The following is a 27,388-nucleotide window of genomic DNA, read 5'->3' on the forward strand; positions in this document are numbered from 1 at the left end:
TCCATAACTATTTCATTTTCTATGCCATTTTAAATAGTATTGATTAAAAGCTTTTTTTTCAATTTCTAATTGTTCATTACTAACATACAGAAATACAACTGAGTTTTGTACATTGGTCTTGTATCCACCAACCTTCTTAAACTGCCTTACTAGTTCTATCAGCTTTTTTTTTTTTTTTTTTTTTTGGTGGTACATGGGCCTCTCACTGTTGTGGCCTCTCCCGTTGCAGAGCACAGGCTCCGGAGGCGCAGGCTCAGTGGCCATGGCTCACGGGCCCAGCCGCTCCGTGGCATGTGGGATCTTCCCGGACCGGGGCACGAACCCGTGTCCCCTGCATCGGCAGGCGGACTCTCAACCACTGCACCACCAGGGAAGCCCTTGCTTTTTTAATAGATCCTATCAGGTATTCTGTGCAGACAATCATGTTGTCTATGAATAAAGACAGTTTTACTTCTTTTCCAATCTGGATGCTTTTTATTTATTTTTCTTTCTTACTGCACTGGCTGGTTAGATCCTTCAGTGCAATGTTGAATAGAAAACATGAGAGGTGACATCCTTGTCTTGTTCCTGATCCTTAAGGGGAAAACATCCAGTCCTTCACCATTAAGTATGATGTTAACTGTCAGTTTTCCTTGATGATCTTTATCAAGTTGAGGAAGTGCCCTTATATTTCTAGCCTTCCAAGAAGTTTTTATCAAGAATGGATTTTGTCAAATTTGATTTCTTGTGTCGTTTCTGTTGTTGCTATTTTCTAATTAAGTGGGTTTTTTTTTTTTTTGGCTGCTTTCTGAGGTTTGTGGGATCTTAGTTCCCCAACCAGGGATTGTATTGGTAGTCTCAAAGAAGCAGCTTTTGGTTTCATTTCTGTTTTTCAGTTTGCTGGTTCACTGATTTCCTCTCTTATCTATATTACTCCCTTTTTTTCCTGCTTACTTTGTGTTGAATTTGCTCTATGTCATCTAGTTTCTTAAGGTAGAAGCAGAGGTTGTTGATTTGAGACATTTCTTGTTCTTTTTTTTTTTCGGCCACGCCATGCGGTTTGCGAGATCTCAGTTCCCCTGACCAGGGATTGAACCCAGGCCACGGCAGTGAATGCCCAGAATCCTAACCACTAGGCCACCAGGGAATTCCCCAGAGACCTTTCTTCTTTCTAATACAGGAGTTTAGGGTTATAGTTTCCTCCTAACTTCTGGAAACTCTCTCAAGGCAGTAGGCTGGAACAAATGTAGGGTTCAACTTGCATTTTCCATCTCTTAAGGATTAGCATCCTTCATTGCCTGATGTCCAGTGTCTTTGAAACTTGTTTCATATATTTTGTCCAATTTTTTAGTTATTTCAGGAGAGAGAGTAAATCTGGTTCTTGTTTATCCATCTCTGGAAGTGGAAGTTCTAATTTACTTTTTTTTTTTTTTTTTTAAATTCTAGTGTCTCCTAGAACTACAGAATGAAGCTGTGTTCATGTGGACTGCTGAACTGGAAAATATAGCCACTCTCTGCTTTAAGGCTTTGGAAAACTCAAACTATGGGGTACGGGTGGCAGTGTCTAAACTCTTAGGAACAGTCATGGCTACAGCATTGATGCCAAAACAAGCAACAGGTATCGTTGTTTGCCAGCCCCCGATCTAGACTGTAACAGGTATTTGAAGGTATATGGAATGCTTTCTTCTAAATGACTTATTACTTCTAGGCAAGTCACTGTAAAGGCTTTAAATTAGTATCTTTGTCTACCTTTTCATAAAATAGAAGTACCCAAATGGCATTTTCCTTGATATAGTCAGGACTTTTTTTTTTTTTTTTTTTTTTTGGCCACACCGTGGGGCATGCAGAACTTCCCCAACCAGGGATCGGACCCAGGCCCCCTGCAGTGGAAGCACAGAATCTTAACCACTGGACCACCAGGAAAGTCCCAGTCAAGACATTTTTTATGATGATACTGTGCAACATTGCATGCATCAAGTATGTTGGACATATAAGCAAATAAGATTTATGAAATGGTTTTGTATCATGTTCAAGGGACTGGAATCTGGCACTTTACATGCCTTCTTACTTTCAATCCCTGGTGAGTAGATCCCCATTCATAGCATAGTATATTTTTCTTGACCATTATTATAAGCAGAATCAGAGACAGCATTGATTTTCCCAGTGACTTCTGCTGTGCCTCACAGTTCCATAGAGATGCTTCAGGGACAGTTCTGAGTAGATGCTGAGTGAATCCAGCTCTGCTGTTGTCCCTACCCCTATCCCATCTCTGTATTGTAGAAAGAGAATCAGATCTTACAGATTCATGTCCTAGCTCTTAAGTTTTTTTTGTTTTTTTTTTGTTTTTTTTAACATCTTTATTGGGGTATAATTGCTTTACAATGATGTGTTAGTTTCTGCTTTATAACAAAGTGAATCAGTTATACATATACATATGTTCCCATATCTCTTCCCTCTTGCGTCTCTCTCCCTCCCCCCCTCCCTATCCCACCGCTCCAGGCGGTCACAAAGCACCGAGCTGAGCTGCCTGTCTAGCTCTTATGTTTATTTGCTGTGAAACCCTTTGAGCTTTGGTCTCTTCATCTTTAATCATGATTACTTCAGTGTTTGAATTAGATAACAGTGATGATGATGATAGGTAACAATTTATTAAGTGCTAACTATGTATAAGGCACTGAATTAAGCATATAACAGAGTTGTTTTATTTAATCCTCTCAAAAGCCCTAGGAATCCTAAGTACTGTTGTTATTCTCATTTTATAAACAAGGAAATTTAGGCTTAGAGAGATTGTGTCGTTTGTGGTGTAATAAGTGTTCCATTAAGTGAAATTAAAACCCAGGCATTCAAATTCCAAAGCCTGCATAGTTAATCATGAGCTTTATGCCTCTCCTACAGAATTTTTGTGAGGATTATGTTTGCTACTGTGTATGAAAGGACTTTATAAAATAGGAAGCTCTTTACCAGGGATGGCAAGTCAGTTGCAGTCCAGTGACGTTTCAATCCATTGGTAATTGTTGTATAGAAAGCATGGTCTTGGGAATTCCCTGGCGGTCCAGTGGTTAGGACTTGGCGCTTTCACCGCCGTGGAACTAAGATCCCACAAGCCATGTGCTGTGGCCAAAAAAAAAAAAAAGAAGTATTGTGTCCATCTCAACTGGGAGTGAGGGCTGCAGTCAGTTAGCAGTATCTGCTGTGAATGTGCGTTGTCTTTGTTGTGTTACACATATCAAGGCTAACATAATTGTTAGACTATTTTGGCATAGATATATTGAATTGTTTTAATTTCTAGCTCCTTTTTTTTAACTTTTTTTGCTTCAAAATTGAATTTAATTTTACAAATATATTGTAAATTTTAAGATCATAAGAAAATAAATGACCCTATCTCCTTTGTAATAGTTTAAGTATCCTTAAAAACAATTACTTGAATTTTAAAGCTAGATTATTAGAAAATATTATTTAATAGCAAAATATATTTGCTTATAAATATATTTTTCTTCCTGAAAGTAATGCGCCAGAATGTGAAGCGAGCAACATTTGATGAAGTCTTAGAACTCATGGCCACAGGATTTCTGCGTGGAGGGTCAGGTTTCTTAAAGAGTGGTGGAGAAATGTTAAAAGTTGGAGGGTCTGTTAATCGTGAAGTGAGAGTTGGAGTTACACAGGTTTGTAATATATATGTATAAAAGAATTCTCTTGGTATCACATGTGAAATTTCATGGAAGACTCTTACTAAGTAACAGCACGTACAGAGATTTTTAATACTGTCTAAAATTAAATAATTTTTAAAATGTCTTTCAAAACATTTCTTTTACTAAACGAATGAATTACATTCAAATCTAAATTGCATCTTATATGGAAAGGTAGGTATTTGATGTGTAAAGAAGCCTATGTCTGCTATATCTATCTGTCTGTCTTTAAAAAAATTTTTCCAAATTTTACTTCGCAGAAAATCAGAAGTAAAGTAATTGAGTTTTAATTGAAATTGTATTCAAGTAGCTTGAGGCATTTAGATTTTAATGTTTTCCAACAACTCTTGTAGCTAAAAATATTGGTTAGTACTTTGGATTTATCATCATTGATTATCACCAGTGCAATTATGCAGTTAAACCTGACTTGAAATTATAGTTTCAAAATAATAATACCAAATAAGATGTTATGGTTAATGACCTAATAATAATTAACACCTAATAGGATGAAATGGTTTTTTGTGATCTTAGCCAGAATCATCCAATTATACCTTACTCCGGAAACAAGCATAAAATGGAAGTAAACCATTTGTATCTTACAGTCATAAGCAAATGTTTTGTAGCTCTAGGTCAGCGTTTATTTAGCGTGTTAGGGTTTTATTACTATAACTTATCACCTTCATCACCAGGGTGAATTCACCTTTCCTTCCCTTCCACACCATTCTCTCTCTGTGTTCTTCTTGTAGTTATTATCCTGAGAGTTGTTTTTAGTCAAAGATACTTCAACCAGTAATTCCCATGCTAGAAGCACTAAAAAGGTCTCAAGTTTTAAATTTTCTCAGTTTTAATCTCAAAGATAATTTATTTTTCATGCTGTCATCAGTTATTTACGTAGTTGCTTTATCTGTAATTTCATTTCATTTATATAAATTTATCTAAAGCATCTTAATCTATTTACAGGCATATGTTGTTTTTGTAACAACATTGGGTGGTCAGTGGTTAGAGCGTAGCTTTGCCACATTCTTGTCCCATGTACTTGATCTGGTTTCCCATCCTCGGGCAACGCAAACACATGTAGAGGCTGTGTACTCCAGACGGTGTGTCTCCTTTATCCTAAGAGCTACTGTGGGCAGTTTGCTAGGTGAAAAAGCCCAGATTGCAGCTGCCAAAGAAATATGCCAAGCGATTGGAAAGCAAATGAAAGCAGTAGGTAAGAATTTTTTTTAAAAAGAAATTTATTTATTTATTTACTTTTGGCTGTGTTGGGTCTTCATTGCTGTGTGCAGGCTTTTCTCTAGTTGCGGCGAGCAGGGGCTACTCTTTGTTGCAGTGTGCAGGCTTCTCATTGTGGTGGCTTCTCTTGTTGCGGAGCATGGGCTCTAGGTGTGCGGGCTTCAGTAGTTGTGGCACACGGACTCAGTAGTTGTGGCATGCAGGCTCAGTAGTTGTGGCTCGCAGGCTGTAGAGAGCAGGCTCAGTAGTTGTGGCACATGGGCTTAGTTGCTCCACAGCATGTGGGATCTTCCCAGACCAGGGCTAGAACCCGTGTCCTCTGCATTGGCAGGCGGATTCTTAACCACTGCACCACCAGGGAAGTCCCAGTAGGTAAGAATTAATGTCATGATCTGTATTGTTGATTACTTTAGTCATTTAGTTCTTTACTGTTATTCTTAATAAATACTAATAGATCTGATTAGTTCATATATCTTTCTGGACTGTGTTTTAATAGTCATTTTTATTGTGTACTCTTATTTGATATTCAAACAACATATAATTACAGTGAAGTGGAGTTTTTCAGTATTTGGATAGTGTGTTTGTAAGGTTAGGCTTTCTGTTTTATATCTAGTATCTACCGATTTTATAGCTCTCCTGGTATGCCGCAGCACATTGAGGAATCTTTGAGGAATAATCTATTGTGGTTTTTCTTCTTGGAACCTATTGTTTTATAAATACATGTTGTTTTCCCCTCCGTTAATAGGCTTAATGTGAAAATTTAGAGAGAAACAGTTACAGGTGGTTTTTCGCCCACTATAGGATATACTGTGAAACCTCAGTAATTCATAATTAAAAGAAATCCTTTTCTAGGAAGTGTCAATTTTATAAACTTTTCTGTTTAGCAAGTAGTTATTGAGTATTTGAGATTGCAAAGCAGTAATTCAGGTTTTGAACAGTGAGTAAGATAAAGTTCCTGCCTTCCTGGAGCTTATAATAATACAATTAAGGAACTAACGCAAAGTAAAATATAAATTCTATAAGATAATTTACTTTTATCACTCTTGGGAATATACATTAACTTTAATCAAGAAAATTATATTGGGCTTCCCTGGTGGCGCAGTGGTTGAGAGTCCGCCTGCTGATGCAGGGGACATGGGTTCGCGCCCCGGTCCGGGAGGATCCCACATGCCGCGGAGCGGCTGGGCCCGTGAGCCATGGCCGCTGAGCCTGCGCGTCCGGAGCCTGTGCTCCGCAACGGGAGAGACCACAACAGTGAGAGGCCCGCGTACTGCAAAAAAAACAAAAACAAACAATAAAAGAAAATTATATTGCTTAACAGGGGTCTTTAGAAATAAGAATTTAATGAATAGAAAATATCCAGCACTTTATATTTAGAGAATATATATTGAACATCTTATAAAATTAATAAAAGTAAATCCACAAATAGTTTATAGTTTTTGTTGTTTATAATAGCTTACTAGGCAAACCATATTTTAAATGCATGGGACTAACTGAAAGTTAGGAATTGTGAATTAAAGGGTGTTTAAATTAATGAGGTATCATTCTTTAGGTATGTTAAAATATAATCTGTCCTAGGTTCACAGCTTTATAAATATTTGTATATTTATTCCTTGAAGAAATGTTTGAGTGTCAAAGACACTGCGCCAAACAGTGGGAGTGAAATAGCGAGCCACATGTAGATAGCACCTGTTCAGGGAGCTTAGAGCTTAGTACCTAAAAGAGAGAGTTCGTACATTTCCAAGTCCAGAAATGTCTAAGAAGAAAAGAGGCATTTAATTTTAATCCATAGTATATTAATCTATTATATCCTATTATTCTACATTTTATAGCCTGGTAATTCATAATGAATGTAAATAAGAAAGTTTTACTGTCATTTAAGGGTTATTAATCTTAAGGTCACAGATTTTTAAGCCATTAAGCCATTCGATTTTTAAAATGGTAAAAGCAGAATTAAACATAGTGCTATGTACCTGGAATTTATGGAGCAGAATATATTCTCAATTAGTAATTTGACAAGGAATTTTTTTTTTTTTTTGACAAGGAATTTTTATTTGTTTCATGATTAAATATGTTTCAATTCTATTGGAAGCTAAAAGGTGGGGCCAGGGACCAGCAAGTTAATGGAAACTTTGAGGACCATCCCAGTAAGAAATTCTAAAGTCACTTTCCTTATAGATCTTCTTTCTGGTCAGTAATTTGACAGTGATGCTACCAGCACACTACAGCTCTTAAAATAGCAGTGATAATAATAAAGTAACAATAATAGCTGCTAATGTTTACTGAATGTATATTGGGGGTAGCATTGTGCTAAATTCTTTATATTGGCTTTTTATCATTGTGGTTTTGATTTGTATTTCCCTAATTGTTAGTGATGTTCAGCATACAAACAGAGTTCTTAACAGTCAGGTATCAGCTGGTATAATTTAAAAACATAAATTGTGTAGATCAAAAAATTATATCACAATTTAATTCACCCACATTCGTACATGATTTTGTTTCCAGAAGCGGTAGTGAATGACACTAGTGGTGAAAACAAATCTGGAGCAGCAGACATTGCAGCAAGCCAGCATGTGATGGTTTGCGCCCTGCAGGAGCTTGGGAGTCTGGTGCAGAGCCTAAATGCCACCGCATCCCCTCTTATTCAGGAAGCATCTATAGGTATGATATTCACTTATATGCTAGAATATGTTTTTCAATATTTTTAGAAGTCATAGGTGTGACTGATATTTAACTCCTGATTGGTTGCTTATCATGGTAATTAGCAGTTTAGATCATTTGTTAAAAGTTGGGTTTTATTTAGGATTCACTGTGATAGTGAATCTTGTAAAGTTTTGGGAGACAAATCAAAAACAGTCATGGTAGTTTTGTTTCTAAACTTTATTGAGTACTTTATGCCAACATTTATATTTTATTGGATGTACTATGTTCTTTGTAGAAAATGTTCCTTAAAGTACTTTCCTGTTTATGAGTTGATATATGTGTTTTTTGGCACAGTTCTAAATGTATCTGTATAAAACCATAACAATTATGATTTTAATTATTGTGTTACACATAATTCTTTTTTTTTTTTGTGGTACACGAGCCTCTCACTGCTGTGGCCTCTCCCGTTGTGGAGCACAGGCTCCAGACGCGCAGGCTCAGCGGCCATGGCTCACGGGCCCAGCTGCTCCGCGGCATGTGGGATCTTTCTGGACTGGGGCACGAACCCGCATCCCCTGCATTGGCAGGCGGACTCTCAACCACTGCGCCACCAGGGAAGCCCTACACATAGTTCTTTTAACTCATGAAATTGTGTGACTTCATTAAGAGTAATTTTTTGAGTATTTTTTAGGCCTTTTGGAGACAGTGACTTCAGTGCTTCTTCACCCAAGCATGGCAGCTCGACTTGCTGCTGCGTGGTGTCTGCGCTGTGTGGCTGTAGCACTGCCTTTCCAGCTGGCACCATTTCTAGACAGGTGTGCAGAACGACTCAACAACCTGAAAACTTCACCAGAAGCTGTTAGTGGATACAGTTTTGCAATGGCTGCTTTGTTAGGTGGAGTTCATCAGTGTCCTTTGGGCATTCCTCATGCCAAGGGAAAGGTATGACAAAGATCCTAAGATTGTAAGTGCTGTCACATGGACTTTAGTGTTTATGGGAACACCTTCTGTGATTGATGTTGAACTGTGTGATCAAACAAAAACAGTTTTACTGTGATAATAAATGATACAGTATTCTGCTAATATGGAGTCGACAGACCCTAATTAAAAAAAAATTTTTTTTTTATGGTGGTATGCGGGCCTCTCACTGTTGTGGCCTCTCCCGCTGCGGAGCACAGGCTCCGGACGCGCAGGCTCAGCAGCCATGACTCACGGGCCTAGCCGCTCTGCGGCATGTGGGATCTTCCTGGACCGGGGCACGAACCCGTGTCCCCTGCATCGGCAGGCGGACTCTCAACCACTGCGCCACCAGGGAAGCCCCCTAATTAAAATTTGATATTTAATCCTGATACAGGAATAATAGTTTTCTCTGGGTATAGTATCATTTTATAATTTATTTTAGAGAGAGGAAAAAAAAAAGCCCTTATAGTAATGCTTTAGAAATCAGAGCTTTTCTTTGCGGTTTTAGAAGTAAAAATTCACATTGCTATATTCAAAATGTCAAGAGAATGTGCTATTGCTATAGTTAGCATTTTGGTAATACTTAATAAAAGTTGAATGGTTTTCATGAATCAATTACTTTTTTTTCCCTTTCTCCTATACCTTATACTACTATCAAGATTTTCTTCTTAGGAATATTAAGTGTTTATATAAATATTATTTGCAACTTTATATTGGGGCTAGATCTTTTGGGGTTTTTTTTTCTGTTTTTTTTTTTTTTTTTTTCCTGGGTTACCAGGTCCATGTCCATTCATTTCTGTGAGTTCCATAGCTGCTACTCAAATCTGGGCTTCCATCTCCCTTTGTCATATGCTTGCCTCCTCACTGATTATCCTTCTTGGAATCTTTTTCTCCCATCTCTTCCACCCCACTTTCGTATTTTATGTTTGCTCAGAGACCCTTAAGAACTACTCAGGGATCAGAGAATAAAATATAATCACCTTTGTCTGCTAAGCTGGTACCTTCATAATTTGCCTTTATTCTGGCCTTTCATTCTAGTTTCTCACTGCTCTAGTCAGACTAGTCATCTTGCTTTCCTTCCGTGCTTTCTTCAGCCTCCATGTCTTTGCTCTTGCTAATCTCTTACATTAGAATTTCATCCCTCTTCTTGTTCACCTGCACCAAACTTAGCTGCTTTAGGTCTCTTTGCTGACCACTACATCTGTACTATTATCATTTGATTATGTGCTGCTTGTTACTTCCCATTTTTCCTATGTCTTCTGTTTCTAAGACTATAAGCACCGTAAGATTAGCTTAATGGCAGATGTATAATAAGAGTTCAACAAATCTTTAAACGTAGGATAACAGTACTACTAATAATAGCATTTATTGAGTGATTACATGGACCAGCGCTGTTCTGAGTACTTTGCTGTATTAATTTATTAATCCTCATAAGAGTGAGGTTGGCACTCCTGTTATTCCTATTTTAGCAGTGAGGGAACTGAGGCAGAGAGATTGAGTTATCCTAAGTCAGAAAGCTAGGAGATGACAAAGCTGGGATATGAACTCTGGCATTCTGGCTCTAGAGCTCACTCTTAACCACTGTGTTGTAATGGGTCTTCTCAAAGTCAGCAGAGCAATCAGGATTGATTAGGTATTGATGTTGCCTCTTTAAAAATCTGTTAACAGCAACAACAAAAAAGGATAACTTCTTTTTTAATGAAGTATACTAGCTGTGTATTTTCTTACTTGATTTTGTTAAAATCCAATTCTAAACTTCTCTTGCAGATGGTAGTTAGTATTGCTGAAGATCTCTTACGAACTGCTGCCCAAAATAGCAGGCTATCTTTACAGCGCACCCAAGCTGGATGGCTCTTACTTGGAGCACTTATGACTTTAGGTACAATTATATTTGAGTAGGATTTTGTCTTATTCTATAACTGTCAGTAGACTGTAAAGAAATTTTAATTTAGAAGTATTCAACTTCACATTCTAGACTTTGAATGAAGTTAAAAAATGGTAGTGATGTTTTTCTCATCATTTGGTATTAGATTTCTCTTTTTGGTAATTTCTGTTTATGTACATTTAGTGAGAAAGGTGTTAGCAAAGTTTCCCCTTTGCCATCAGAATAGCCATGGTCTAAATGATTAGCCTAGTATTAATGAAAAGAGATGAGAGTATGGGGCATATTCCATGCCCAAAGTAAAGACCAGTGACATGATTTTAGTAGCGTGATAAAGTCACACTTAAACAGCATCTCCCATTGGTGTTGCTTTCTTGGGGTTATCTTTATGCACTTCACTTTCCTAAGTGCTATGACAAATCTGAGATGCAGGCAAAGTTTAGCACTGTACATAGAACAGAAATATGTTTTATCATTGTGATAAGGTGTGTCCACTTTTTACTTCACGTGTTTGGCTCCTACTATAAAAAGTATGCGTGTGTGTGCTCCAAAGTTACTCACTGCTTGTTGCATCTACCTTTTGGAAATTAAACCTTGACCTCATTTTCTAAAGAAAATAAAAAGTGGTAACTTTTTTTTCTAGAAATTTATGTTGTGTGGTATGTTAAATGAGTTCCTTAGCAATGGAAATATAGGTTCCTAGTTCTAAATATACTACTCCATAGAACTAAATTAACCATATAAATTGCTCTTAAAATGGAGTAGTAAATATATGTATGTGTTTGGGAGTGGGTGTACATGTTTATATACATATATAATATTTATAGAAAAGCCATCATAAAATATGTCCCAGATATATTTTATCATTGATAGAATGTAATCCATTATTCTGAATATATTTGGGTAATTTCTTTTAGATGACTTTTTGTGGATTTGTTTTATGTTGGATGCTAAAAATATTGATAGTTTTTAGGTGAATTTTATTATGCTTTAATATATATTTTACTTACTGAATAAGAAACATTTTAAAAATGTTAATATTAGAGACAAAGATACAGTGAAATGATAGATATTGTTAAAGCTTGTTTGGGGCTCTTTTCTTTGACTTTTGTTTGTAATGCTATATATATGTATGGTTTGGTGTTCTCATTTTCTCTGTCAGGACCATCTGTTGTTCGTTACCATCTGCCCAAGATGTTGTTATTGTGGCGAAATGTTTTCCCTCGTTCATTGAAGGAATTGGAGGCTGAGAAGGCCCGAGGCGATTCTTTTACCTGGCAGGTGACATTGGAAGGTCGTGCTGGAGCTTTATGTGGTAAGAACTGAAAGGACTGCACTTTCAGAATATTATTTTCTTACTAAAATATTTGTGAAGTGAAGGAAAATCTTTACTTCAATTTTTTATTTTAATATATAATGATGAATCTGTACACTTTTGGATTTAGAAAGAAACTTTGTAAGTAATCTATACCAGTTTACTAATTTTGTAATAAAAATGAAGCTGAGACTCTGAAAAGGAGGTTAGAGTTCATGATCAATTAGGAGCTGGAACAACCCAGGCGTCTTAATTCCCAGTTATTTCATTCTTCCACCTGAAGAAACACTGGATCACCAAGTAAAAAAGCCCAGTGCCTATTTAAAGGAAAAAGAAACAGGATTACCAAGGTTACTGAGTTTACAGTTAGTCTTTTCTTAATGGACAGATAGCTGTTTTCTCCCATCAAATCTGCAAAAGTTGATACGTCTTTTAGATACCAGCATTTTAAAAAGTATGAAAGTTGTTTCTGTTTGGGAGTCAGCAACTTACAGGAAAGGCTCAAGTTTTGTTTTATTTGAAAACTAGAATTACACAGAGTGACCCTGTCCTTTTTTGCTTTATCTGAGGGTGAAAAGTGCTTCTTTTTTCAAACTGTGGGAGACAGATGTACACTTAACCATAAGCGCCACAGGGCAAGGTGTTAGTTTTGTTCCCACACATCTAAGAGCTGTTTTAGTCTTACCTCTACTGCTAAAGAGCCAATAAAGCTATGTCCTCTCACTGGGCCATTATGTCCACTGTTGGTTCTGTTCTGAAACAGCTTTTTTTGTAGTTATGTGAATTCATGTGGGGTCATAGACTTCTGAATTCTCCTTCACAGAAATCTTGCTAACAGACATCTTCCCTTGCTTCATTTTTGCTGTCCACTCTTCTTCTAGTCTTTTCTAATGAGTTTTCTCTAAAGTTGCAATTGGTTCTTCTTTTGGTTTGACCTTGTTTTAGAACTTTATATTTTGTAATAATTAAAAATGTTAGGTACCTTTATATAATTTTATAAATTTGTTTATCCTCACAAAAGCTGTTTCAAATATGTCTTTTTAAAATTTTTATCTAGCAATGAGGAGTTTTGTTGCACATTGTCCTGAACTCCTAACTGAAGATGTGATTAGAAAATTGATGACCCCTATTGAATGTGCCATGACTATGATGTCACAGTAAGTAGGCAATAAGGACACATTAACATCCAATTTTATATATTTATAAATAGCCATGTTTTGTAATTCCCTATAGTATCATATAGGAAGTGTACTAAATTTTATTTGTGTGAAGTGACTTTAAAAATTTCAGTAGCAGTGTGGATTGAAATAAAATTGTATTTTATTTATTTATTTTAATTATTATTTATTTATTTATTTTGGCTGCACTGGGTCTTAGTTAAGGCATGTGGGCTTCTTAATTGCAGCATGCAAGCTCTTAGATGCAGCATGCATGCGGGATCTAGTTCTCTGACCAGGGATCGAACCCGGGCCCCCTGCATTGTGAGTGTGGAGCCTTACCCACTGGACCACCAGGGAAGTCCCTAAAATTGTATTTTATAGTGTTTCTGTTACTAACAGTAAAAGTCACAAAATAAACTAAAAGAAAAATGTAATACTTACCAATGTACTTTGATGGTACATTGATACATGACTGGAAAAAAATGTAAGTAATGCTTATTCTAATAAGTTAATACTAATTATACTTTTGATATTTTAGCATTCCATCTGTAATTAAAGCCCACGGAGCTCATCTGAAAGCTAGTGCTGCAATGGTCCGTTTAAGACTTTATGATATCTTGGCGTTGTTACCTCCAAAAACTTATGAAGGTAAATAAAATTTGTGGATGTCTAATAAAAATTCTTCAGCATACCTTTGCAGTTCTTCACAATATCGTAGAGTTCTGACCATGTAAAGGAAGGCAACCATTTTCCTTTTCTTCATACATAGTAGCTAACACTTGTTGAGCACTACTGTGTTCCGGGTCTCATTCTAAGTCCTTAACAGGTATTAGCATCTTTGACTCTAACCACAACCTTATGAGGCTAAAATATAGCTTTCTTTAAAGATAAAGAATCTCAGGTACTTAGAGGTTGTGTAACTTGCACAAGTCTGGGAGGTAGTTAAGTGGCAGAGCTTGGATTCAAACCCAGTTGGTTCATCTTCAGAGTCTATGCTTTTAATGACTATCCCAGCTGTTATAATACAGCCAAAATTTAGGAATCTGGAGGGAGAATAGTAACGTACTTTTGCAGAAGTTAAATGTCATATAAAATGTTAATATTCCAGTGCAGCCATGCCCAAGAATTTTGATATGCTCTGGTTCAGTGTTTGCACATCGTTAAGTAATTAATAGTAAATAATAATCATCATATTTAATATATTTAAAATAAAAATATCTTTTCTCTGTTTGAGTTTTTGATTACTTTAAATAATTTGGGCTAAAAGGCATAATACAATAACAAAAAAGGAAGTGCCATTATTGTTTATTAAAACCAGTGTTAAAATACTTAATACTGGTTTTTCTTAAAAGGGCATGGGGACTTAATTATTTTACTCCTGTTGAACATATTGCTGCTCTTGGTGGGCAGTGATTGTCATTTTCTTAAAAAGTATTCTCTTTAATCTGACCTGAAGTTCTGTTTTTTAGGCTCTTTCAATGCACTTCTTAGAGAACTGGTAGCAGAATTCACTTTGACTGACAACTCAGCCAACACAACTACTTCCCTCCTCAGATCCCTCTGCCACTACGATGATAGTGTTCTTCTTGGTTCCTGGCTTCAAGAAACTGATCATAAATCAATTGAAGACCAGGTAGTAAGCTATAAAGTGAAATGAAATACTAGCTTGATTGAAAAACAATGGTACTATTACACATTGTCATTTAAAAAGAAAATATTGTAGACTAAGGTTTAATTTTCATTTAGCTTTCTTAGACATTTAAAGATACCTTCCTAGGGGTGGATAAATAGTGAAAAAAGGTAAGCAGCAACAGTTAGAATTTGGCAAACTGTCTTTATTCAATATTCTGTGTATTTAGGTACCCTGTGGTTTCATTGGCAAAGATCAGTTTTGACTAGCTTTTTGGTTGTTGGTGTTTGTTTTGGTTTAGTTTATTTTGTGACAGGTTAGAGAGAAATAGGATTTAGTAGGTTGAAGATTTAGAACCTTTTTTGCCTACTGAATACATTATTTCTTATGTACTTTTTAAAAAGAGTTACTAAAGGCTGCTTTTAAAAAATTTTTTGCGGGTTTAAGTTATTCCTGACATTATTTTGCTTACACATTACTGCAAAAATGTTTTAGAATGAACAAACTTTTTAAAAAAATTGCATGAACTGTTGTGACTTTTTTTAACGGCCAAATTATATCTCTATTTAAAAATATTCAGATTTAATCATTCTGTTCTTTCATTGTTACTTTTTCTCTCTCCTCCCCTGTTTTATTTGTCACGCCCAGTACTTAGTAAGTGAATTTCCCAAAGTGGATTTTGAATGATTTTTATGTCCTTCTTTTGCAGCTCCAGCCAAACAGTGCATCTGGAAGTGGGGCTCTGGAGCATGATCCATCCTCCATTTATTTACGAATACCTGTGGGAGAAGCTGTGCCTGGGCCTCTTCCCCTTGGAGTTTCAGTCATTGATGCTTCTGTGGCTCTTTTTGGTGTAGTGTTTCCGCATGTTTCTTTTAAACACCGGTTAGTATAAAGTCAATAAGGTGATTTTAGTTAAATATAAATTATTTTCAAGCAGTACATTTTCCCAACCAAGCTAACTCTTCAATAAGAAGAGTTTGAACAATAGTCTCCTAAATGTAATAACATAAGTGGCACATAATAAATTGCATGCAAACTCCACATAATTTGAAACTGTTTTTAAAGTTTGACCCCATGTACTAGCATATGATATCCACTGTATTGTGAACTCGGTCTTAAACAACAAAATTTTCATTATAGTAGTTTGTTTGCCAGTTTATAAGTAGGTTTGCCTGTATCTTTAATTAGGGACACCAGTTTTCCAAGTCCTCTTACTGAGGAATTAAATGAGTGAGAAGTCTACTCCCTAATATGACATTTGTCAGATGGTTAAAGTCTGGAACTTGGAACACTGAAGTAACTGATTCTTTTTTTAATAGGAACATTTTAGTTTGCTATACTTTATGTCCACAGACACCATACTTTACTTAGTAAGCATTTTATATACTTACAGTGATTTTCCCAAAAGAAGGAGTAAAAATGAATTAATGCAAGACCTTCACAGATAGTTCAGGTTTTACAAACTATGCCTTAAAAACATTGTTGTATTTGTATAGAAAAGATAGCATATCTTTACATATGTAGGCTTTAGTTGATTAATTGGTTTTTAATTTGAGGGGAAAATTTTAAATATGAAATTTTACTTTATCCAGATATCTTTAAGAACATTTGGTTGCCACATAAATGTTAAAGACCATTAAAGGTGAAAGAATCTTATAAGGCATCTACTTTAATGTCCTTGTTTTAAATCTAAAGAAATCTAGGTCTAAGAGTTTGTGGTTTGTCAGAAATTATACAGCTAGTTATGAGACCTGTAACTAGAATCCAGGATTATCTTCTTTTTTAAAAAATATAAATTTATTTATTTATTTATGGCTGCATTGGGTCTTCATTGCTGTGTGTGGGCTCTCTAGTTGACGTGAGCGGGGGCCACTCTTCGTTGTGGTACGCAGGCTTCTTGTTGCGGTGGCTTCTCTTGTTACGGAGCATGGGCTCTAGGCACGCGGGCTTCAGTAGTTGTGGCTTACGGGCTCCAGAGCGCAGGCTCAGTAGTTGTGGCGCACGGGCTTAGTTGCTCCGTGGCATGTGGGATCTTCCCGGACCAGGGCTCAAACCCGTGTCTCCTGCATTGGCAGGCAGATTCTTAACAACTGTGCCACCAGGGAAGTCCTCTTAACTTTATTAAATCACTTTTGTGGAACCAGATGAAGTAAAAATAGATAATTTCTATTAAAATTTGTAACATAAATATCCAGGGATGGAGGAATCAGTGAATAAATTATGGAAAGTTGATAGGCTGGAATACATTTTACAGAGACAACGTTTTGATATCAGAAAATGCTCATTATATAGTGTTAAATGAAGGTAAAAGGCAAGAAGTGATCCCAGTTTGATATTTTAAAATATGTGAAAATGTTCAATGGTTATTTCTAGGTAGGAACTTTTTGTTAATATTTTTCAAATTAAAAGAAATAAATATAGTAAGGAAAAAATTTGTTTAAGTTATGTATTTGAGGTCAGTTATAGGCACATGATGTTTGATGGCCATGTTGGAGACCATGTGTGTCTTTTCAGGTGTGTGCTTGAAAGCAGTGTGGACAGTGCCGTGCTTCTTCAGCATAGATGTGGATCTGTGTCAGACAAGTGTACAAGTGTCAGCTTTAGCCCCAAGTACCTCTAACTGGAGTTCCTGCTGGAGGCTAGATGGTTTCTTCATATGTGATTTTTGAAGAATGCGTTGACCTGAGACCCATGGCCTTTTATAATTGAGCATAAATCCTTCCAGTGAAATTTCCCTAGATTCCTTTGCCCCACCTCTATTCTTTCTAGAAGAATCTGATATGACCTCATTCTCTTTAATCAGAATAGTCTCAAATGGCTGTGATTTGGGGAAGAGGGATAACTGTCTCATTTTAAAAATTTGAAACAAGAAAACAACCAATTCACCTCTGATTTTTCACATTTAACAAAATTGACCAAAGCTAAATCTTTAAAAAAAAAATCTCCCAATTAGCTTCTAAAGATAGGACACGAGGTACTATTTTCTTCTATGTGTGAGAGTATTTTTTAAACAGAAAAATTATACCCCATTTTAAGATTTCCAGCTTAAAAACCTTCCACAGAGATGCACAATTAATGATTGTTATTCAAGAAACCTTGAGCACCTACTTTATGCCAGGCGCTTTGTTGCACACTGAAGACCACTGAAATTATGACATTATTTTGCTGATTGAAGCTTAATATTGGTCCCTTGTGTTGTGCCAGTTAGTAGTTCATGTCCGTATATTAATTCAGAAGTAGGAGATACGGTTTAGACCAGGGAATGAAGTGAAAAGAGATAGCATGGGGCATTATTTGTTAAACAATCAGCTTATACCCTTCTTCTTCTTATCTCTGTTTTTTGGGCCAGGTTTGAATAAAAAGTATTGCTAATGTGATCTTTATTGTTACAGATTACAGATGTTGGATCACTTTGCTGAATGTGTTAAACAAGCCAAAGGTGTTCGCCAGCAGGCTGTGCAGCTTAATATCTTTACAGCTGTTCTTAGTGCACTAAAGGTATTTACTTTTAAAACATAGCAAATATTCTGAACTAAGATTTTATTTTATTTTTTATTTTTATTTTTTTGCAGTACGCGGGCCTCTCACTGTTGTGGCCTCTCCCATTGCAGAGCACAGGCTCTGGACGCACAGGCTCAGCGGCCATGGCTCATGGGCCCAGCCGCTCCACGGTGTGTGGGATCTTCCCGGACCGGGGCACGAACCCGTGTCCCCTGCATCGGCAGGCGGACTCTCAACCACTGCGCCACCAGGGAGGCCCCTGAACTAAGATTTTAATTAATACCTTTAATATAGTAATTCAGACATAACTAGACTATTATGTTTATATGTATAGCTCTGGATAACCATGCTTTTATATTATTTCATTTAAATTACTAGAAACTTTATATTAGGCTTATTGTAATTAAATAAGTATTTTATATTTTAGTAATATCAAAATTCATATTTTGATTTGATACCTCAAATTTTACAAGTGCTGGTATATTCGGAATTTTCAAACATGTCTGACTAATGAAATTTGGTATTCTATTGAAGGCTAACTAGATAAAGCTTAAGTTTGATTTGTGGTTTAGATCATAAAGCAGGAGAGGCTATGTTTGTTATGTAGTTAAAAGAGTGCTGCATTTAGAGATTGTGTTCTGGTTTAGCTACTCAATAGGTTTCTGTCTTGTGCAGTTCCTTTAGCCTTTTTTAAACCTCATATTCTACATGTATGAAGTGAAATAACAAATATTTTGCTTCTCTCTCAGAGTTCATGTACTGTACTATGCAGCTTATAGCCTCTCATGATGTATTTGAAAAGTCATGTTATTCAGCACTAAGCTTATTATAAGATATCACTGCTTTAAAAGGGCAGCAAGTACAAGTGTTGAAATGGGCATGAATTAAATCACATTTTGTAAACTTCAGGGAAAAGGGATGTAGGCATTGGTTATACAAATAAAGGCTTGTACCATTTATATAATCATTAGTATATGCCCTTTTTAGAGACCATCAGCTACCAACATCTGAATTTTTTAAGAAAGGAGTGGGGTGGTCATGGTTTCCCTCAGTGGTTGGAAGGTTGGTTAACAGCTGTAATATTGCTGTACAGTATGTGCTTCTTCATATATGTGCTCACTAATGCCTTTGCTGTAGTTAACATTTTCCCTAGCTACCATGACTTATATTTTTGGTCTCAAATAAGTAATTTAAGTTCCAGGACAGTAAGTGTAACTAGAAGAGAGAGATTAACATTTAGTATGATGAACATTCATACTGATCCAGTTCAGCATTCAGTTACTGATTATTCTTACCTCGTTTTGTCTTTAGGTATGTATTGGATATACTCTTCATGACATAATTATCGTCTCTGGCATTTTTATATAAATGTATCAAAGTTTCATGTTCATGAGGCCTTTTCCTTCCTTAAAGTTATAATGATAAATTTCAGTCAGTTAAATAACAGTTGATTTAATAGTACAGTGTCCTTTATGTATAAAAACAACTTTTAAGTATTTGTCTTTGGATAGAGACACTCCCAGGGATTGTTGGTTTTAGGGCTGATTCAACTACAACTATGTAATGTATCATGTTGTGAAATCCTGTTTAGGAAAGTGATTACTGTCAGTCTAACATGTATTAATTCTAGGCATAGTATATGCATGGGAAAGTTGGCTGAAGAAAATAATGTGTGAAGATATATGTATATTTACAAAGATTGCAGTCCTTTTTTTTTTTTTTTTTAATATCCATAGGGCTTGGCTGAAAACAAAAGTACTTTAGGACCTGAGGAAGTTCGTAAATCTGCTCTGACACTAGTTATGGGGGCCCTTGACAACCCAAACCCCATCTTACGATGTGCAGCAGGGGAGGCTCTTGGAAGAATGGCTCAGGTGGTTGGAGAAGCAACTTTCATTGCTAGAATGGCCCAATATAGCTTTGACAAGTAAGTGGGTCTCTATCAACAAGTAATTTTCTCTCATAGACAAAGATGTCTTTTAAGTTATCAGTAATTATTAACTGGACTGTATATTTTCCACATGGTAGATACTTTCAGCGTGGTGCAGGTTTCTGTTTCAGCTCTTGAATGTTACATAACAGAATCAAGAGGATTGTTAGTGACGGCGTCTCTCAGTTATATGTAGTGTGCTCTGAAGTCCTTTTCTCTTATCTCTGCCCTCCCACACCCCCCGCCATTATTCTTTCTGTTAATTTTCACTTTTTGGGATAAGCCATTCTTTTTCTAACTACTACCAAGTTTATCATTTCTTAAATTATCCCTGAAACAGGGGATACATTTAGCATTAGCTTTTAAGAATTTCTTGGCAATATTAATTTAAAAGAGTGATCTCAGAGATCCAAATAAGTATGATTAAGATGATAAATGCAGTTATTAGTGACTGTTGATTGTTAATCAAGTACTTGAAGTAGAGCAGTTGAAAATCAAGAGTGGTCAAGAATTAACACTTGAGTTATGTAAATTAATCTTTCTTTTTTTTTTTTTTTTTTTTTTTACTGTACGCGGGCCTCTCACTGTTGTGGCCTCTCCCGTTGCGGAGCACAGGCTCTGGACGCGCAGGCCCAGCGGCCATGGCTCACGGGCCCAGCCGCTCCGCGGCATGTGGGATCCCCCCAGACCGGGGCACGAACCCACGTCCCCTGCATCAGCAGGCGGACTCTCAACCACTGCGCCACAAGGGAAGCCCAAATTAATCATTCTTAAGTATTGTATATTTTGAGGATTAATTATACCAAACTATATCATAATTATTAACAAGAGAGAGGTTGGGAGAAGCAGTGGTTGTGAAGTAGTGGTTCGGAAGAAGTATTTTCTGAACTCTTGCGTATCTGAGGACGGCTGTCCTTGTCTTCACACACAGTGGCAGTTTGGCTGGTTTAGGATGATGCCCCAGTGTATTGTTTGACTCGCTAAGGATAATATGAGCAGGCAGAATGTAGCTAAACTATTCCCAGACACTTAATCTTCTGCAGGATGACTTTGCTTATTTTCTAGCAATAGATTAACTTTGCCTTTTCCAAGTGTCTCTCATTAATCCTGAAATCAACTTTTGGTAAAGAATTTTTAAAAGTTAGAACCAGTCTTAGCTACCTGTTTCATGGTTTGTGCTCTGTTAATAGTAGGTAAAATAAGAGTGTATTTCTTTGGAAAACTCTTGACTGGTTAATTTTTCTTTAGTTACAAGTGGTTTTAATTTATAAGTGCTTCAGTACCTATAGGAGTATTTATACTTATTCTGGTAAAACACAAGGACATTTCATTCATATTCATACCTGTCTGGTTAATGGTTTGCAAGTGTTCTCAGTGCTTAGTTTCATTAGCTTTTCTAAATAATTTATTATGATCTGAAATTAATTAGTACATAGATTTTGTTACCTGTTTTTTCACATTTTAAGTTATCTGAAATTGGGATTTGTCTTAGAATCTCTAAGAAATGTCATAATTATTTGTCAGCATTTTTTTCTTTTATACTGTTATATAAAATAATGGTACATTAAGAAAAATCTGTGGTATCTTAGATTTGACAAAATCTGGTTCTATTTTGAAAAAGCTTCAATATCCTGCAACTTCATTATATCAGACTGTTTTTTTATCAACATTATCTCTTGCTGATATAGTATCCAACTATGAAAAGCCAAATCACCTATACATACAGATCTGTCAGCTGTTTTTGCATGTTAAAATCATGTGCCATCTTAGCATTAAGACTGGAATGATTCCTATAAACCGTTCTCAGTTAATAGGGAGTAACTCAATTGCTTAAGACCCAGTTCAGAAAAAAATAAAAACCATTACTGGTTAAATTAGTTTCCATTCAAATTGAAAATCACTCTGAGACCCCTGGGAAAGTATATATATGATATATTCTTGTATCTTAGATTACTTACTTTATTGAATAGATGACTGTCACTGAGAAAATTGGCTCAGCTTTTTTTTAGCTCACTGAAATGAACTCTGAAAAGTAACAATATGAAGGAAACTTTCTAATCTGTATAAGGCTTTTTAGAATTCACAGGTTGCATTCATTCTTCTTTCATTCCTCAAAACAACTGCTATATAGGAGTAATGATAATGTTCATTTTACAGATGGAGAAACTGAGGCATAGAGCGAGAGAGATCACTTATCCAAGGATATAGTATATTAGAAATACTGCTAAGGATGGACTTAGTTCACTTCCTTCATTACTACATTTCTTAATGTCTGTTCCATCGTGACAGCACTTAGAATTTTTCTTTCTTTGCCATATGCAAACTGACCAGCCAGAGTCTTGGTGATGGTTTTTCATATCTTGGCTATATTTCATTTTTATGAGCTTGTGACAGAAGTTTGATCATGGATGGCTTATTGAGAGTTATAATACAGTTTTGAAAATGCAGCCAAAGTTGCTTTCTAGCCTCCTTTGTTATTTTAGGAGTTTTGTTCTTAGTGGTATTTTAATGTTTTCTAATAGTAACTGACTATGTTGGTGCGTGATTATGAGTCATAGTCTTTTTGTCTTATTTGTCTTTTATTTAAAACACCAATGGTAAAAATACATTTCAAATGGCTCTTGTCTTTTCAAGGAATAATTAATATTAAAAGCTGTGAAGTTGTAGGTCCTCTTTCATATTTCTCTAAAGGTAGGCTTTCTTCAGTGAAAAGTATGACTTTAACCAGTTTAAAGTAAATCTCTAACTCTTGTTAGTGAGTAGAGAAAGAAGTAATAAAGATTGTAATCTTTTCTGATTTCCAGAATAAATCCCTTTTATTGTGTGATTCATAAGTTTGTTATTGCCATAGGGAAATAGAAAAAACAATCCCTGAAGCATAACTCTTTTCCAGATTGAAATCAGCTCGAGATGTTGTATCCAGAACTGGCCATTCTTTGGCTCTGGGCTGTTTGCATCGTTATGTTGGTGGTATCGGCTCAGGACAACATCTGAAGACCAGCGTCAGCATTTTATTGGCTCTAGCACAGGATGGGACATCCTCTGAAGTCCAGGTATAATATGGATTTGTTTATTATGAAATTTTTTTTTATAAATTTATTTATTTTGGCTGTGTTGGATCTTCATTGCTGCACGCGGGCTTTCTCTAGTTGTGGAGAACAGGGGCTACTCTTCGTTGCGGTGTGTGGGCTTCTCATTGAGGTGGCTTCTCTTGTTGCAGAGCATGGGCTCTGGGTGCGCAGGCTTCAGTAGTTGCGGTGCTCAGGCTTCAGTAGTTGTGGCGCACAGGCTTAGTTGCTCCGCGGCATGTGGGATCTTCCCGGATCAGGGCTCAAACCCATGTCCCCTGCATTGGCAGGCGGATTCTTAACCACTGCACCACCAAGGAAGCCCTATTATGAAATTTTAAAATATTATTTTTAGGAAAATTATTTGTAAAAATAGTATTGATTCTGATGGGCTGTTAGGAAAAATGTCTTAGGGTCTTTCTCTGTCATTTTGCTTTATGAGTGTATAAAAGGAATTTGTATCTGAAACTAATCCTAAAGTCTTTCTTATTCTGGGAGTTTAACCCATTCACAACATTCCTTGAAACATGGTGTCTTTTTATTATTTATCATCCTTTGTACATGTTTCCTCTTCTTTGTATTTCCTTACATTTGTTGGATGATCAAATTTCTTTTAATAGCAGTCTTCTCTCTCTTCTCTAATACCCTAACCCAGGTACAGTGTTGGCTGAATCTTCAGGTGTACTCCTTGAATTTCTTTTTTCTCTCTCCTTAAATATTTTATACAAAAATAGGCATAACTACAATAAGAGGCAAGAACTTCACATGTGTGAAAATACCCTATACTCTTGATTTGCCATTTCCCAGTGATGCATCTAAAAATATCGTGTATATGAAACCAATAGCATTCAACTCGCCAGCTTCATATTGGGACTCAGAAGCTGGAAGAGACAAGTTTGATTGCCATTACTGCCTGTCATTAGTTTGTTAATAAATGGGTTCCTTCACCATAAGAAAAGAATGCAAAATCCACCAGAGACTTCTTAGTCTACAGGCTTAGTTTGCCTTTGACTTCTTGGTAAAGGTTTCCAGCTGTGTAAAGCACAAAAGACCCAAAAAGACTAAAATCAAAAATGAAGTAATGTTGCTCCTAAAGAGGTGCTATGCTGTCTTTTTTTTTTTTTTTAATGCTGTTTCCACAGTAATCTGGAAGAAAAGAACACAACTGTGAAATTATTTTACCTAAGAAGTTGCTGCTTTCTTCTTTTATGTCAACGAGTACGTGCTAGTTTTCTTTCCTTTGTCTTCACCTTTTTCTCAGCCCTCTCTTGCTTTAATTTCTTAAAACCACACTCCTGTAAGTGACTGCTTCACATGATTCTTTTTCTATGACATGACATCTTACTGTAATGTGGACCACTTATATTTCCTCAGAGCTTCTGTTTCAGCTCACATCTGCACAAGAATAGTATGGTAGCATTCTTCAGTTTTTTCTAAAGTCTCTTCTGTTATAAGAATCCTAACTCAAAAATTATACTTTCCAGTCAAATTATTGTATACATGTATTTAGTTGTAATTACTAGAGATTTAGTCTTCAATAATGTTTTCTTTTTTGTATCCTCAACTCCTGTCTTCAGATCTTTGTTCTTATTTTATTTTTACTTGATAGGAAAACGTCCTTTAGCAATAATAATCTTAGAAAGGGTCGTTGACTGGTGTGCTTTTTGATTCCTTGCATATCTAAAAAAAAAAAAGCTTTATTCTGTCTTCAAATTTGAATGATATTTGGGTTGGGTATACTGTTCCCGGCACACAGTCCTTTTTTTCATTATTCATAAATGTTTCAGTATTTTTTGTGTTGCATGTAAGAGGCTAATAGTAGCTTAATTTTTTGAGTTAAATTTCCATAGATATTAACATCTCAGTTTTTCATCAGCTATCTATAAAAACTTCCAAATATGTTCTTTAAGAAGTAAAAGATAACATATAAGCCAATAATCAAAACAACTGATGTGCAACTACTCTATTTAAAGTTTCTCTGCAGTGTGGCTTTGAATATTCAGATATAAAACTTTAATGATGAATTCATTTTCTTCTTTTACACAATGGATATATTTCACACGCCCAAAAGACATTGGTTTATGTAATAAATTTCTGAATTAATGATACTTATGGACATCATAGCTATCTTTTTCCCCATCCTTTTATTGCTAAGAAACTTATCTGAAATATGTCTGTATGTTTGTAACCTTATATTTTGGTTTCACAGTGTGTAAGAATTTTTCTCTCTATCCTTGCAGCTTAGAAATTTCATCAAGTTCTATATAAGTTTATCTTTTCTTTTTCTCTTTCTGGTACTTATTTATATATTGAGTCTCTTGTCTTTATCCTCATTATTTTAATTTTTTTGTATTTTCACTGTGGGTTACAGGATAATCTTCCATTTGAACTTCAAGATAATGATTTTGGTATTTAACAATAATTCTTTTTTTTCCAGTTTTCTACTGAACAGTTTAATATAAATACTGGGTGTGTGTTTGTTTTTTTAAAACACTTCTAGAATCTCCTTTGTGCTTTAATTATTTGTCTTAAAAATCCTTATGATAGTTTTATTAAAATACTTTCTTTTGTTTCTTCCATTAATTTTTTTCTCCAGTATGTGTATTCTGGTTTTCCTCCCTCAAGCTGTTATATCCCTATTACTTTTGTCAATAGGTGTGGTTTCTACACATAACTGTCCAACTCAGGTTGCTAAATTCCCTAGGATTGGAGTAGATTGACAGGTAATAGAAATTAAGGTATGGATTTTTTTTCTGCCATGGTGGTAAGTTGGGTAACTTCTCTGTTGAGAACCCTCTGTCCTCAGCCCAGTAGTGCAGCTCTCCTTTGGGACTGCCAACAGCAAAAATAAAAGGTTCGTTCTTTAACAGGTGGATGTGGGCAGCTTAAAGGACTTTGCGTTTTCTTAAGCCTGTGCTGATGACAGTACATTGCTCTGGGTTAGTTTTGCAAATACTATTAGCCACTAAGATTATTTGTGCTTAGTAAACAAAAATTTGGGCCTGAAATAGTTTGATGCACTTGAGGAACTGTTTTGTGAATGTCATTGCTCGAGAAATAGATCTGAGTGCAGAACATTGTTTTATTTCAGATTGTTTTATTTCAGACTAGTTTCTTAGTAAAACTCCAACAATGCAAGCAATAAAGATATATTTGATGTCCATAGCAACCACTAAAGCAAACACTTATTATATCAGTCATTGTTTTTTGGGAGTATGAAATACATGTACATTATAAAAGAAAAATGAGTTCATCAACAAAACTATTTTTCTGACACTCAAAGCCACACTACAGAGAAACTGTAAACATAGCATTTGTACATCAGTGGCTTTGGTTATTAGCTACTGGTAGCTTATGTGCTACCTTTTATTTCTTAAGGAATATATTTCTAGATTATTGATTAAAAACTACGATGTTGACAAAAAAAAACTACGATGTTGGTGTTTATGAAAATTTAAGTGAAATATCAATTCAGTATACTCTATTACTTACAATAAAATAAAATCATATTTTATTCCAGACTTGGTCCCTTCATTCACTTGCTCTGATAGTGGATTCCAGTGGCCCAATGTATCGTGGATATGTGGAGCCAACATTATCTCTAGTTCTTACCTTGCTGTTGACAGTTCCACCCTCCCATACAGAAGTTCATCAGTGTTTGGGTAGATGTTTGGGTGCTATAATAACTACTGTTGGCCCTGAACTACAAGGTGAGTAAATTCATCTTAAAGTAAAGGGACTAGATAGATAATTACTGTCTTTCAACTTCCTGAATGTCACCGTAACGTTGCCTAAAGAAATCTTGTAACAGTAATAATAATTACTATGTATTGAATGCTTGCAATTTACTGAACACCTGGAACTCTGCTTTTTACGTGTGCTATTTTATTTAATCCCTGCAACAAACCTGTGATGTGAAGGTGATTTGAAGTCATGAGCAGAGAAAACATCTAAGTGAAATGTTACCTGGAGCCCCTTGAAGTCAAAGATAAAAGTGGAGTTCCTTTGGCCTGGAGTGCCATACAATTGTCTTCATGGACTTTAGCTTCACTTTTTTTTTAACTCTATGGATGATAATATTATCTAGTTTTTCTCTGAGGAAGTAAGCTCAGAGAAGATAAGTTACTCAGCTAAGGAGTAGCAGATTTGTGATCCTAAGGCCCATATTCTTACCATGCACTTCCACTGAAATAATTCTACTAATGGTTAAATTAAACACTCAGGTAAGAAAATTACTGTGAATTTATGCAAAATATATAAGCCACTTTCAGAGCATTCCTTTTTTTCCCCTACCATTTATTAAATCTTTCAATGGATCAAGCTTTTTATTTATATTACCTCACTTAATTCTGACAGCAGTCCTGATAAAGGTATATCTCTCTGTTTTACAGATGAAAT

General features: G+C 35.8%; 1 protein-coding gene across 5 annotated transcripts in view; it reads left to right on the forward strand.

Moving 5' to 3' along the window:
- The window catches only part of HEATR5B (HEAT repeat containing 5B), an 86,240-nt gene that overhangs the window by 12,798 nt on the left and 46,054 nt on the right, over positions 1–27,388 (forward strand). For 3 of the 5 annotated variants that reach the window (XM_029231980.1, XM_029231984.1, XM_029231981.1), the window contains 15 exons: positions 1,426–1,597; positions 3,484–3,641; positions 4,626–4,875; positions 7,404–7,559; positions 8,233–8,483; positions 10,269–10,380; positions 11,546–11,698; positions 12,756–12,855; positions 13,397–13,506; positions 14,328–14,491; positions 15,198–15,373; positions 17,884–17,989; positions 19,729–19,919; positions 22,816–22,975; positions 26,511–26,700. In XM_029231980.1, coding sequence (XP_029087813.1) covers positions 1,426–1,597; positions 3,484–3,641; positions 4,626–4,875; positions 7,404–7,559; positions 8,233–8,483; positions 10,269–10,380; positions 11,546–11,698; positions 12,756–12,855; positions 13,397–13,506; positions 14,328–14,491; positions 15,198–15,373; positions 17,884–17,989; positions 19,729–19,919; positions 22,816–22,975; positions 26,511–26,700 — 2,449 coding nt within the window. Of the gene's footprint in view, positions 1–1,425; positions 1,598–2,007; positions 2,060–3,483; positions 3,642–4,625; positions 4,876–7,403; positions 7,560–8,232; positions 8,484–10,268; positions 10,381–11,545; positions 11,699–12,755; positions 12,856–13,396; positions 13,507–14,327; positions 14,492–15,197; positions 15,374–17,883; positions 17,990–19,728; positions 19,920–22,815; positions 22,976–26,510; positions 26,701–27,388 lie in introns of those variants that run through there. The other 2 variants (XM_029231982.1, XM_029231983.1) reach the window with 2 other exon arrangements.

Source organism: Monodon monoceros, unplaced genomic scaffold, assembly GCF_005190385.1.
Source record: "Monodon monoceros isolate NGI ecotype Baffin Bay Population unplaced genomic scaffold, NGI_Narwhal_1 Super_Scaffold_19, whole genome shotgun sequence".
In the NCBI taxonomy this organism is placed as follows: Eukaryota; Metazoa; Chordata; class Mammalia; order Artiodactyla; family Monodontidae; genus Monodon; species Monodon monoceros.